Here is a 13099-nt window from a genome sequence, read left to right on the forward strand (position 1 = left end):
ACCCTATCCACCCTCTCCTATATCTGTATACACTATCCACACTCTCCTATGTCTGTATACCCTATCCACACCCTCCTATATATGTATACCCTATCCACACCCTCCTGTCTGTATACCCTATCCACACCCTGCTGTCTGTATACTCTATCCACACCCTCCTATTTCAGTATACTCCAGCCACACCCTCCTGTCTGTATACCCTATCCACACCCTTCTATTTCTGTATACCCTATCCACACTCTCCTATATCTGTATACCCTATCCACACCCTCCTATGTATGTTTACACTATCCATTCCCTCCTATGTCTGTATACCCTATCCACACCTTCCTGTCTGTATACCCTATCCACACCCTCCTATATATGTATACCCTATCCACACCCGCCTATGTATGTATACCCTATCCACACCCTCCTATATCTGTATACCCTATCCACACCCTCCTATATCTGTATACCCCATCCACACCCTCCTATATTATACCCTATCCACACCCTCCTGTCTGTATACCCTATCCACACCCTCCTATATATGTATACCCTATCCACACCCGCCTATGTATGTATACACTATCCACACCCTCCTATGTCTGTATACCCTATCCACACCTTCCTATGTCTGTATACCCTATCCACACCCTCCTGTCTGTATACCCTATCCACACCCTCCTATATCTGTATACCCTATCCACACCCTCCTATATCTGTATACCCTATCCACACCCTCCTATATCTGTATACCCCATCCATACCCTCCTATATTATACCCTATCCACACCTTCCTATGTCTGTATACACTATCCACACCCTTCTATATCTGTATACACTATCCACACCCTCCTATATCTGTATATCCTATCCACACCCTCCTATGTATGTATACACTATCCACACCCTCCTATGTCTGTATACCCTATCCACACCCTCCTGTCTGTATACCCTATCCACACCATCCTATGTCTGTATACCCTATCCACACCCTCCTATATCTGGGTACCCAATTCACACCCTTCTATATCTGTATACCCTATCTACACCCTCCTATGTCTGTATACCCCATCAGCACCCTCCTATATCTGTATACCCCATCCACACCTTCCTATATCTGTATACCCTATCCACCATCTACTATTTCTGTATACCCCATCCACATCCTCCTATATCTGTATACTCCATGCACACTCTCCTATATATGTATACCCCATCCACACTGTCCTATATCTGTTCCCAATCCATACCCTCCTTATACATGAATACTGAATCCACACCCTCCTATATCTGTATATTGTTATTTTACAGTATTTCATGCTTTTTAGTGTTTACATTGATATTGTATAAATAAGGAAATTAACAAATATGAAAACAGGAATTTGAAGAAATTTGCAGTTGTCATGAGTATCTATTTCAAATAATTGAACTAAATATTTTGAAACTGCCAATAATATGAAATAAATAGCCAATTTTTATTTCCCCTCTTTTGAATCATATAAATATTGTCTAGTTAATTTCTTGATTCAAAAAATTATCTGTCAATTCCCACCTCAAGTCTTTGTTTGCATCTGTTTAAACATTAAAAACACGATGAACGCATTGCTTAGAATATTTTGATACCAATTAATAATTTTGTTATAATTGTCAAGACAACAGATTTTATCGGACCACAGATGAATTATCACGTTGTGATTGGTTAAACGCCGTCACGTGGTGACCCCCTATGAGACCGTATGGGGTTAGTAAGTTTCATATGGGGTTCGTGACGCGTTAATGGCGACGTCATCTATTAATGTTGTTGTGTTTCGTTGTTTATTCCAACAAAACGCCGCAGAAAAAGTCCAGCGTCCGATAAATTCGTTATACGGTTAACTACTGACCCCCTACGGATCCATAGAGGGTGAATAAAATTCATAGGGGACTCGGCCTCCGGCCTCACCCCCTATGGATTTTACTAACCCTCTATGGATCCGTATGGGGTCAGTAGCGAACCATATAACTTATAGTTGTTTGACAGTTTATTTAAACTGGTTTTAGTCCAATCTTATTGTTTATCCATACACATTTTTGAATAAAAATAAACATTTCTGGTACAACTAATCACCTAAAATGTGCAAGTGGTCTTATTAAAAGCATTAGATGTTGGGAGATTTTGGTAAAAAATATTATGTTCATGTGTTTTATAGTAAAATTTAGCCATACCTTATATGATTTAACCAAGGGACTTGCACCTCCTTGTTCTACAAGACATCTTGTGATCTGTAGATATCCCCACTCCGCAGCATGATGTAAAGCTGTTTCTCCATTTTTCTATAATATAACCAAATAACATGTAAATATTATGGACAATACTTTGTTGTCAATATCAATAATATACAACATATCCTACAACTGACATTAAAACTTGTCTGATAAACTGGACAATGTTGTGTAATAAATATAAACAAAATATATATAACATGAATCAGTGGTCAAAACTGAATACAATGACCAGTCACACTTGTATTTATATTCTATATAAACTAACAATAAACATGTTTTGTTGTGAAATGTCAAAATTTCCATTAAACCTGATATCTGAAAAAAAAAATTTTTTCAAGAAATGTGTAAAATAACTATATCAATGGATTCAGTAGAACAAAACAAGTAAAATGAGACCCCACTTTATATGATTATTACAAATATTTGTTCGTTAAAACTGTCTAATTAACAACAGGAATTAATGTAGATTCAGTATAATTGTTCATTTTAATAAAATATTTTTTTTAAGAAACATGAAAAGGAGTAATATTTTCTTATTCAGAACAATAATATGAGTAAAAAGAGACCCCACTTTATATAATTATTACAAATATTTGTTCATTAAACCTGTCTAATTAACAACATGATTTAGTGTAGATTAATAGTAATGTGATCAGACTAAGTAGATAACATACTGATGTGATGTCGATCTTACATCCTGTATCAATGAGGAATCTACAGATCTCCAGCTGTCCTCCCCTGGCAGCCTTCATTAATGCTGTCGCTCCAGTAACCTGGAATAATACAACTGACATCAAAACTTGTCTGATAAACTGGACAATGTTGTGTAATAAATATAAACAAAACATATATCACATGAATCAGTGGTCAAAACTGAATACAATGACCAGTCACACTTGTATTTATATTGCATATAAACAATAAATAAACATGTTTTGTTGTGAAATGTCAAAACTTCCATTAAACCTGATATCTTAAAAAAAAATTTTTTTCAAGAAATGTGTAAAATAATTATATCAATGGATTCAGTAGAACAAAACAAGAAAAATGAGACCCCACTTTATATGATTCTTACAAATATTTTCATTAAAAATGTCTAATTAACAACAGGGTTTAGTGTAGATTCAGTATAGTCATTCAATTTAATAAAAAAAAATTTTTTAAAGAAACACGAAAAAGAATTATATTTTCTAATTCAGAACAATAATGTGAGTAAAATGAGACCCAACTTTATATAATTATTACAAATATTTGTTCATTAAACCTGTCTAATTAACAACATGATTTAGTGTAGATTAATAGTAATGTGATCAGACTAAGTAGATAACATACATTTGTGATGTCGATCTTACATCCTCTATCAATGAGGAGACTACAGATCTCCAGGTGTCCTCTCCTGGCAGCCAACATTAATGCTGTCTCTCCATCCTCCTGGAATAATACAACTGACATCAAAACTTGTCTGATAAACTGGACAATGTTGTGTAATAAATATAAACAAAATATATATCACATGAATTAGTGGTCAAAACTGAATAAAATGACCAGTCACACTTGTATTTATATTGTATATAAACAATAAATAAACATGTTTTGTTGTGAAATGTCAAAACTTCCATTAAACCTGATATCTTAAAAAAAATATTTTTTTCAAGAAATGTGTAAAATAATTATATCAATGGATTCAGTAGAACAAAACAAGAAAAATGAGACCCCACTTTATATGATTCTTACAAATATTTGTTCATTAAACCTATCTAATTAACAACAGGGTTTAGTGTAGATTCAGTATAGTCATTCAATTTAATAAAAAAAATTTTTTTTAAAGAAACACGAAAAAGAATTATATTTTCTGATTCAGAACAATGATACGAGTAAAATGAGACCCAACTTTATATAATTATTACAAATATTTGTTCATTAAACCTGTCTAATTAACAACATGATTTAGTGTAGATTAATAGTAATGTGATCAGACTAAGTAGATAGCATACCCCTGTGATGTCGATCTTACATCCTGTATCAATGAGGAGTCGACAGACCTCCAGTCGTCCCCACTTGACAGCCCACATTAATGCTGTGTCTCCATCAACCTGGAATAATACAACTGACATCAAAACTTGTCTGATAAACTGGACAATGTTGTGTAATAAATATAAACTAAATATATATCACATGAATCAGTGGTCAGAACTGAATACAATGACCAGTCGCACTTGTATTCATATTGTATATAAACACTAAATAAACATGTTTTGTTGTGAAATGTCAAAACTTCCATCAGAACTGTCATGTTAATTTTTTTTTTTTTTTTTTTAAGAAATGAATAAAATATTTACATCAATGGATTCATTACAATTCTCTGAGTAAAATGACATCTCACTTTATATAATTCTAACAAGTATTTGTTGATATAATGATTAAATCTGTCTGATTAATGTGATTCAGAATAATGATCAATTTTTTAAAAAGTAACTTTTTCAAAGAAATATAAAAAATAGTTACATTTCCTGATTTAGTGCGAGTAGGCAAACAAAATGAGACCCCACTTTATATAATTCTTACAAATATTTTTTGTCCATTAAACCTGTCTAAATAACAACATGATTTTGTATATATTAAGGAATGTGGTCAAAGTGAAGCAATAGAAGTAAAACCTTGGTGCATTTTTTTTCTCTCACTAAAACTGTTAAATTAAAAACAGATTTTGATTTAATATCAAATTCAGTATAATGATATAAATATCAGTTTCCATACAGATATATTATTATATTATGTTCTGAAGTAACATGTAGTTGTGTGTTTTATACTTGTAATGTACAATCTGTTATGTTCTGAAGTAACATGTAGTTGTGTGTTTTATACTGCTTATGAACAATCTGTTATGTTATGAAGTAACTTGTAGTTGTGTGTTTTATACTGCTGGTGTACATTCTGTTTTGGAGTAACTTGAAGCTGTATGTTTATACTGCTTATGAAAAATTTGTTATGTTCTGAAGTAACTTCTTGTTGTGTGTTTTATACTGTACTATTTTATGTTCTGAAGAAACTTGTAGTTGTGTGTTTTATACTACTGCTTTACAATCTGTTATGATCTGAAGTAACTTGCAGTTGTGTGTTCTATACTGCTGGTGTACAATCTGTTCTGTTATGAAGTAACTTGTGGTTGTGTGTTCTATACTGCTGATGTGCAATCTGTTATGTTCTTAAGTAATTTGTAGTTGTGTGATTTATACTGCTGGTTTACAATCTGTTATGTTCTGAAGTAGTTTGTAGTTGTGTGTTCTAAACTACTCATGTACAATCTGTTATGTTCTTAAGTAATTTGTAGTTGTGTGTTTTATACTGCTGGTTTACAATCTGTTATGTTCTGAAGTAGTTTGTAGTTGTGTGTTCTATACTGATGGTGTACAATCTGTTATGTTCTGAAGTAACTTGTAGTTGTCTGTTTTATACTGCTTATGAACAATCTGTTATGTTATGAAGTAACTTGTAGTTGTGTTTTTTATACTGCTGGTGCACAATCTGTTATGTTTTGGAGTAACTTGAAGCTGTATGTTTATACTGCTTATGAAAAATTTGTTATGTTCTGATGTTACTTCTTGTTGTGTGTTTTATACTGCTTATGTACAATTTTATGTTCTGAATAAACTTGTAGTTGTGTGTTTTATACTGCTGGTGTACAATCTGTTATGTTCTGAAGTAACTTGCAGTTGTGTGTTTTATACTGCTGGTTTACAATCTGTTATTTTCTGAAGTAACTTGCAGTTGTGTGTTTTATACTATTTATGTACAATCTGTTCTGTTCTAAAGTAAGTTTCAGTTGTGTGTTTTATCCTGCTGGTGTACAATTTGTTATGTTCTGAAGTAACTTGCAGTTGTGTGTTCTATACTGCTGGTGTACAATCTGTTATGTTCTGAAGTAATTTGTATAAAGTAAAATCACAAAAATACTGAACTTGTTTTCTGATGGTGTACAATTTGTTATGTTCAGAAGTAATTTGTATTTGTGTGTTCTATTCCACTCGTGTACACTCTGTTATGTTCTGAAGTAATTTGTAGTTGTGTGTTCTATACTGCTGGTGTAAAATCTGTTATGTTCTGAAGTAATTTGTAGTTTTGTGTTCTGTACTGATGGCATACAATCTGTTATGTTCTGAAGTAACTTATAGTTGTGTGTTTTTTACTGCTAATGTACAGTCTATAATGTTCTGAAGTAACTTAAAATTGTGTGTTTTATACTGCTTATGTGCAACCTGTTCTGTTCTAAAGTAACTTACAGTTGTATGTTTTTAACTACTTATGTTCAATCTGTTATGTTCTGTGTTATGGTTATGTTCTAAAGTAACTTGTTGTCGTGTGTTTATGTACAATATTCAATATTTTGAAGTAACTTGTAGTTTTATACTGTTTTACTGTTGTTTATTTTTAAGTAACTTTTAGTTTTATACTGTTTTACAGTGCTATATTTTGAAGTAACTTGTAGAAATATTTTGTGTGTTTTATATTGAGTATGTACAATATCCTGTATGTGAAGTTACTTGTAGTTTTACACTGTTTCACTGTAACTTTATTTTTAAGTAACTTGTAGTTTTACACTGTTTCACTGTGACTTTATTTTTAAGTAACATGTAGTTTTACACTGTTTTACTGTACACTATTTTCAAGTAACATGAAGTTTTGTGTCTTTTATTGTACATGTACCAGAAGACGATGTATCTTAAAATGATTTTTCTATGAAGTATTAAATTAAGGTAGTTTTGAATGTGACTATTTTACTTACAAGTTGATAATCAATGTCTGCACCATTCTGTAGGCTTAATATTAAGGCTTCTATATCTCCCTTCCCAGCAGCTGTAGTAAGTTTCTGTAAGTATAACATAGAAATTACATTTAATCTTGATAATCAATGTCTGCCCCATTCTGTAGACATAACTTTAAGGCTTCTATACCTCCAGTACCAGCAGCTGTAAGAAGTTTTCTGTAAGTAAAACATATATAGTACATTTAACCTTGATAATCAATGTCTGATATATTCTGTAGACATAATTTTAAGGCTTCTATGTCTCCATCACTAGCAGCTGAAATAAGTGTCTGTAAGTAAAACATGAATTTTAAATTTAATAAATTGTATTACATAATTGCTGTTAAATTAGGTAATAACTATATATTCTTCTGTATAGCAATGACTTCATAAATCAGTAGTATCCTTCCTTCATAAAACATTCAGACAGAGAGGAAATCTTTAAATAGCATGAAATTGTTGGAATTTATGCATTTTATATTATTAAGATAAACCAAAATTGTTAACCTTTGAGAAATATTTTTTAAAAGGATGTTGGACTAGATTTTGCATATCCTTGATTTTTCTTTTTTGTAGTGTTTTTCGGAACTTTGACTTTTTAAGACATTGATTATTTTTTTCATTCACTTAGTCCTTTATTGCCCCTAGGTACTTTTTCATCCTTTTGTTATATCAGATAGTAGATATCTCTCTTTACTTACTTAAAGAGAAAATTATATAAATGTATGAATAAATGTAGATATGGGTTATAATAAAGTAATGAGACTGTAACCTTATTGTATGTACACTGAATAAACGTAGATATGGGTTATACTAAAGTAATGAGACTGTAACCTACAAAGAAAAAAAACCTTTATAATATAAAAAAGAAATGTCTTATTTAACTTACATGTACTAAATAAAGGCAAGGGGAGAGAACTTCTGTATTGTTTATTTTTTATTTTGAAAAATTGTCCAATATTTTTACTAATACTTCTATAGACTTAAAGGTTGCATATTTGATATTGTAATCAAGGATTCTGAAGGTACTACATAAATAATACACTGTCTTCTCCTGGAAAGAATTTAACAGAGTATACAATCATACTTAAAAAAATATTCCATAAATTTCTTACTGAAAAAACTTCATAAGTAAATGTATTTTGAGACAGAATTTTCTTATAAATTGCCAAAATTGAAGATTTTGCTATGCATTTTTCAAAAATTTAATAAAAAGTATGGGTCACCGTGCTATTTTTCAAGCTATGAGTCGTTGAAAATTGCCTAAATTTGGTTAGTTTGTTCATGAAAAAACACATAAAAAAAAATGTGAGATAGAATTTTGAAATAAATTGTGAGAAGATAGGTTTCATAAATATGTTTTAAGAAAATAAAAAGAAAACAGTGTCACCGAACTTGTTTTCTTGCGACAAATAAAAATTAAAAATTTCCCTATTAGCCCGGTATAAATTTTGTACTAAAAGAGTATATCCCCTTAAATGGCTCATTTGAAAAAAATGATTTTTAAAACCAAAAAGGTTGATATTTGTTTAAATATTTTGAAGTTTTCTTTATATAAATAAACAGTTTAACCATTAAATTGCAAATCTGTTTCCAAGTTTGCTGATTTGGACAAATAAGCAAACCGATTTTGTACTGTGTTTGTACAATCCAAGATGGCGGTATACCATGAATCTACCTTAAATTGCCTTTTTGTTTGTCATCAGTTACTCAATACAGATTCAAATGTGTAACTAAACTGCCACTCAGTATTGTATGATAATAAGCAAAGTGTTTTGGATTCGAGCGTCACTGATGAGTCTTTTGTAGACGAAATGCCTGTCTGGCGTATATACTAAATTTAGTCCTGGTATCTATGATGAGTTTATTTATTCCCATGTAAGTTATTGACACACTTACCTCAGAGGATATATTAAAGTTACTAGGAAATCTGCATGTGTGCAAGTGTCAACTGTGTAATGAGTAGAAGATAAGACAATTAAGTGTCACCCGTGTAATGAGTAGAAGATAGGTCGATCAAGTGTCACTCTCATAATGAGTAGAAAATAAGACCATCAAGTGTCACCCGTGTAATGAGTAGAAGATAGGTCTATCAAGTGTCACTCAGTATTGTATGATAATAAGCAGAGTCTTCCCATGTAAGTTATTGACACACTAACCTCAGAGAATATATATTGAAGTTACTAGGAAATCTGCATGTGTGCAAGTGTCAACCGTGTAAAGTGTAAAAGATAAGACAAATAATTTAGTGTCACCCGTCTTATGAGTAAAAGATAAGACAAGTAAGTGTCACCTGTGAAAAGAGTAGAAGATAAGACAATGTATTGTCACCCATGTTATGAGTAGAAGATAAGTCGATTAAGTGTCACCTGTGTAATGAGTAGAAGATAAGTCAATTAATTAAGTGTCACCTGTGTAATGAGTAGATACTAAGACAATTATTTGTCACCTGTGTAATGAGTAGCAGATAAGTCAATTAATTAAGTGTCAACCGTGTAATGAGTAGAAGATAAGACGATCAAGTGTCACTCTCATAATGAGTAGAAGATAAGATGATTAAGTGACACCCATGTAATGAGTAGAAGATAAGATGATTAAGTGCCACCCTCGTAATAAGTAGAAGATAAGATGATCAAGTGCCACTTGTGTTATGAGTAGAAGATAAGACAATTAAGTACCACCCTCGTAATAAGTAGAAGATAAGATGATTAAGTGTCACCCATGTAATGAGTAGAAGATAAGACGATCAAGTGTGACCCATGTAATGAGTAGAAGATAGGTCGATCAAGTGTCACTCTCATAATGAGTAGAAGATAAGATGATTAAGTGTCACCCATGTAATGAGTAGAAGATAAGACAATTAAGTGTGACCCATGTAATGAGTAGAAGATAGGTCGATCAAGTGTCACCCTCGTAATGAGTAGAAAATAAGACAATTAAGTGTCACCCATGTAATGAGTAGAAGATAAGATGATAAAGTGTCACCCATGTAATGAGTAGAAGATAAGACAATCAAGTGTGACCCGTGTAATGAGTAGAAGATAAGACAATCAAGTGTGACCCGTGTAATGAGTAGAAGATAAGACAATCAAGTGTGACCCGTGTAATGAGTAGAAGATAAGACAATCAAGTGTCACCCATGTAATGAGTAGAAGATAAGACAATCAAGTGTGACCCGTGTAATGAGTAGAAGATATGACAATCAAGTGTGACCCGTGTAATGAGTAGAAGACAATTAAGACGATATCTGCTATAGTTATTAACAACACCTTAGTTGGTCAAATGTTGTGAGTCACCTTGCTTTGTCCCAGTTTTGTTTTTGTTTGTTTGATCTGTTTTCTTCGAAAAAGTAGTTTTGTAGTTCGCCTAGAATATTACAGGTTTTTATCTCAAATTACCACTTACTTGTATCTAATTGTACAATAATGGGGAACAAAACCACACAAGGAGACTATTAGGTAAATCTTACCTTATTCCAATCCTCCATTATATCCTAAAAATAGAAAAGAAAAATTATATTCGATATATACGGTTGAGTTATTATTGAGGTACATGTATGATAGTTACTGTCAATTAAAAATACATGATCATTATTGGATGTAATATACTGACCTAATATTTTTAGATACTAATTTTAATTAAATAATAATAGCATTGAAACAGTGATTTATGTCAACTTTTCTGGCAATAAGACTGCACTATTAGAAGTTAATGAACTGAACTAAAAACCTTGAAGATTTGATAACATACCTAAATGATGTACAAATGTATTCTACAAGCAGAATGTGACTCTTTCCATGGAACACCAGAACATCTATTGCACTTTCCCAGGTCTAAGAATGTCAAAAGTTTTTTTTTACCAGCTTTAAGACACACATAAAAAATATCAAGTAACAGTTTCTTAAAACACTATCGATAATCGACTAGAACAGTCAAATTAAATTCAACTGTTTTTTTATTCTGTATGAGCCTGTCCAATAACGTAGTGGATGTAGTTATTAGTTGTGTACCATCTTTGTTTTTACTTCATTGTTGTTTTCAGCAGTGGATTTTTTCTTTTGAAATGTTTCACATTTTATCATACCAAGGCTATTTATAGATGATTATATGGCATGGGTTTTGCTCATTGTTGTAGGCTGTTGGACAACCTGTAATTGTTTATAACTGTGTCCTATGGTCTAGGAATAATGGTATCATTGTTAATCATACCACACCTCCTTTTTATCATATGGTATGGGTTTTGCTCATTGTCGAAGGCTGTTGGACAGCATGAAATTGTTTATATCTTTGTCCTTTGATCTAAAAATAATTGTATCATTGTTTATCTAACCACACTTCCTTATGATTATATGGTATGGGTTTTGCTCATTGTTGAAGGCTGTTGGACAACCTGTCATTGTTTATATCTTTGTCCTATAGTCTAGGAATAATTGTATCGTTGTTTATCATACCACATTTCCTTATTTTTATACAATAAAATGATGACAGATACCCCCTCCCTCTTAACATACTTAATGTACTTACAGGATTGAAGCTATAAGTAAGTTTTACAATTTGCCTAAAAATATGTTAAGTCCTGGACCATTTGAAGTTTCGAGTGAAAGGCCCTCCTCAAGAAATTCAATGGTCCTAAAATAAGTACTAATGTAACAGATTGTAGGCCATGGACCTTTGTTTTCCCAAAATTCAAAGGTTCTCTCACAGAAATGAAAGGTTCCTGACCATTGGGCCCACACTAATTTAAAACTATGAAAAGTAAAGTAAGAATAATGTAATGGTGTGTTATATTGCCATATTTTAGGTTGTTGCTTGGTTCTTAACTAAAAGCTCTTTTCAAAAATGGCACTAGCCTATGCTGTGGGACCATAACTTCGAACAAGACAAATGCAATTGATTGAGATAACATATTTACTGAAGCATATATATCATTCCATAAAATCATAAGAGCCAAAAAATTTACATGAAAATTATCGTTGTACAATGAGTGTTGCAAAATTTCAAACTATTGACAAACAGGGAAAAGCTGCACAGCCGAAAAAAAATTGCTAACACGCTACAACTCAAATTTGTCAAACTGTTCATCTAATATAAAATCATTCCCTTCTATAGAAGCAAAGAAAAGTTCAAAGAAAGTTTCATTGTACAATGAGTGTTGTATAATTTCAAACTATCGACAAACAGGAACCGACTGCATGGTAGATGTGAAAACTGCTTCGTCTGTATTGATTTACCTCATTTTAGAGAAGCAGCAAATATTAATTTTCAAGTCTTTGGTTGAACTGTCCAGGGTTCAAACCCACCACCTCCCACACTAAAAGTTAACACAATACCACAACACCGTGAAGATATTTGGTTCAACTGTCCAGGGTTCAAACCCACCACCTCCCACACTTAAGGTTAACACAATACCACAACACCGTGAAGATCAATGAGGCAGTTTTAATGAAAAAAAAAATTGTTATGCAATCTTAAAAAATACGATACATACTAATTAGATAAATACTGATGAATGTACCTCTCAGGTCAGCCTAATTTATAAGTAAGGTTATGCCATCATCTAAAGCATCTGTGAAAATTAACTATAAATCATATTTACTTGTTTAAGCCTGAAATATGTAAAATATATGTATCACTTAAAAATACTTCATTGGTACCTCTATTTATAGTTAACTGTTATGAATGTTTCTTATAAATATATCAATGTTTGTTTGTTGTCTCCTTGTATCCCTGTATCTTATTAACATATCAATGTTTGTGGGTTATCTCCCTTTCTTATAAACATATCAATCTTTGTGTGTTATCTTCCTGTATAAACATATCAATGTTTGTGAATTATCTCCCTGTATCTTATTAACATATCAATGTTTGTGGGTTATCTCCCTGTTTCTTATAAACATATCAATGTTTGTGTGTTATCTCCCTGTTTCTTATAAACATATCAATGTTTGTAGGTTATCTTCCTGTATAAATATATAAATGTTTGAGTGTTATCTCCCTGTTTCTTATAAACATATCAATGTTTGTGGATAATCTCCCTGTATA

The 13099-nt window shown here is 31.9% G+C and overlaps 1 protein-coding gene across 1 annotated transcript; it reads right to left on the reverse strand.

The window, feature by feature from the left end:
- Positions 1-1541: 1541 nt before the first annotated feature.
- Positions 1542-10544, reverse strand: LOC134699918 (ankyrin repeat domain-containing protein 2-like). The gene is made up of 6 exons (XM_063561315.1): positions 10527-10544; positions 7037-7120; positions 4248-4346; positions 3586-3684; positions 2194-2301; positions 1542-1559 (listed from the first exon to the last, which is right to left on the reverse strand). The coding sequence occupies exons 1-6, from the start codon at positions 10542-10544 to the stop codon at positions 1542-1544; spliced, it is 426 nt and encodes a 141-aa protein (XP_063417385.1).
- Between the last annotated feature and the right edge of the window lie 2555 nt (positions 10545-13099).

The sequence above is a fragment of the Mytilus trossulus genome, unplaced genomic scaffold (genome assembly GCF_036588685.1).
Source record: "Mytilus trossulus isolate FHL-02 unplaced genomic scaffold, PNRI_Mtr1.1.1.hap1 h1tg000103l__unscaffolded, whole genome shotgun sequence".
NCBI classification, from domain to species: Eukaryota; Metazoa; Mollusca; class Bivalvia; order Mytilida; family Mytilidae; genus Mytilus; species Mytilus trossulus.

Excerpts from the sequence above, each read along its gene's own strand:
- LOC134699918 (XM_063561315.1), bottom strand. Across the intron at positions 4,347-7,036 it reads CAGACATTGATTATCAACTT|GTTGATGGAGACACAGCATT; the intron begins GTAAGTAAAATA and ends GTATTATTCCAG. Across the intron at positions 2,302-3,585 it reads GTAAGATCGACATCACAAAT|AAAAATGGAGAAACAGCTTT; the intron begins GTATGTTATCTA and ends GTTATATTATAG.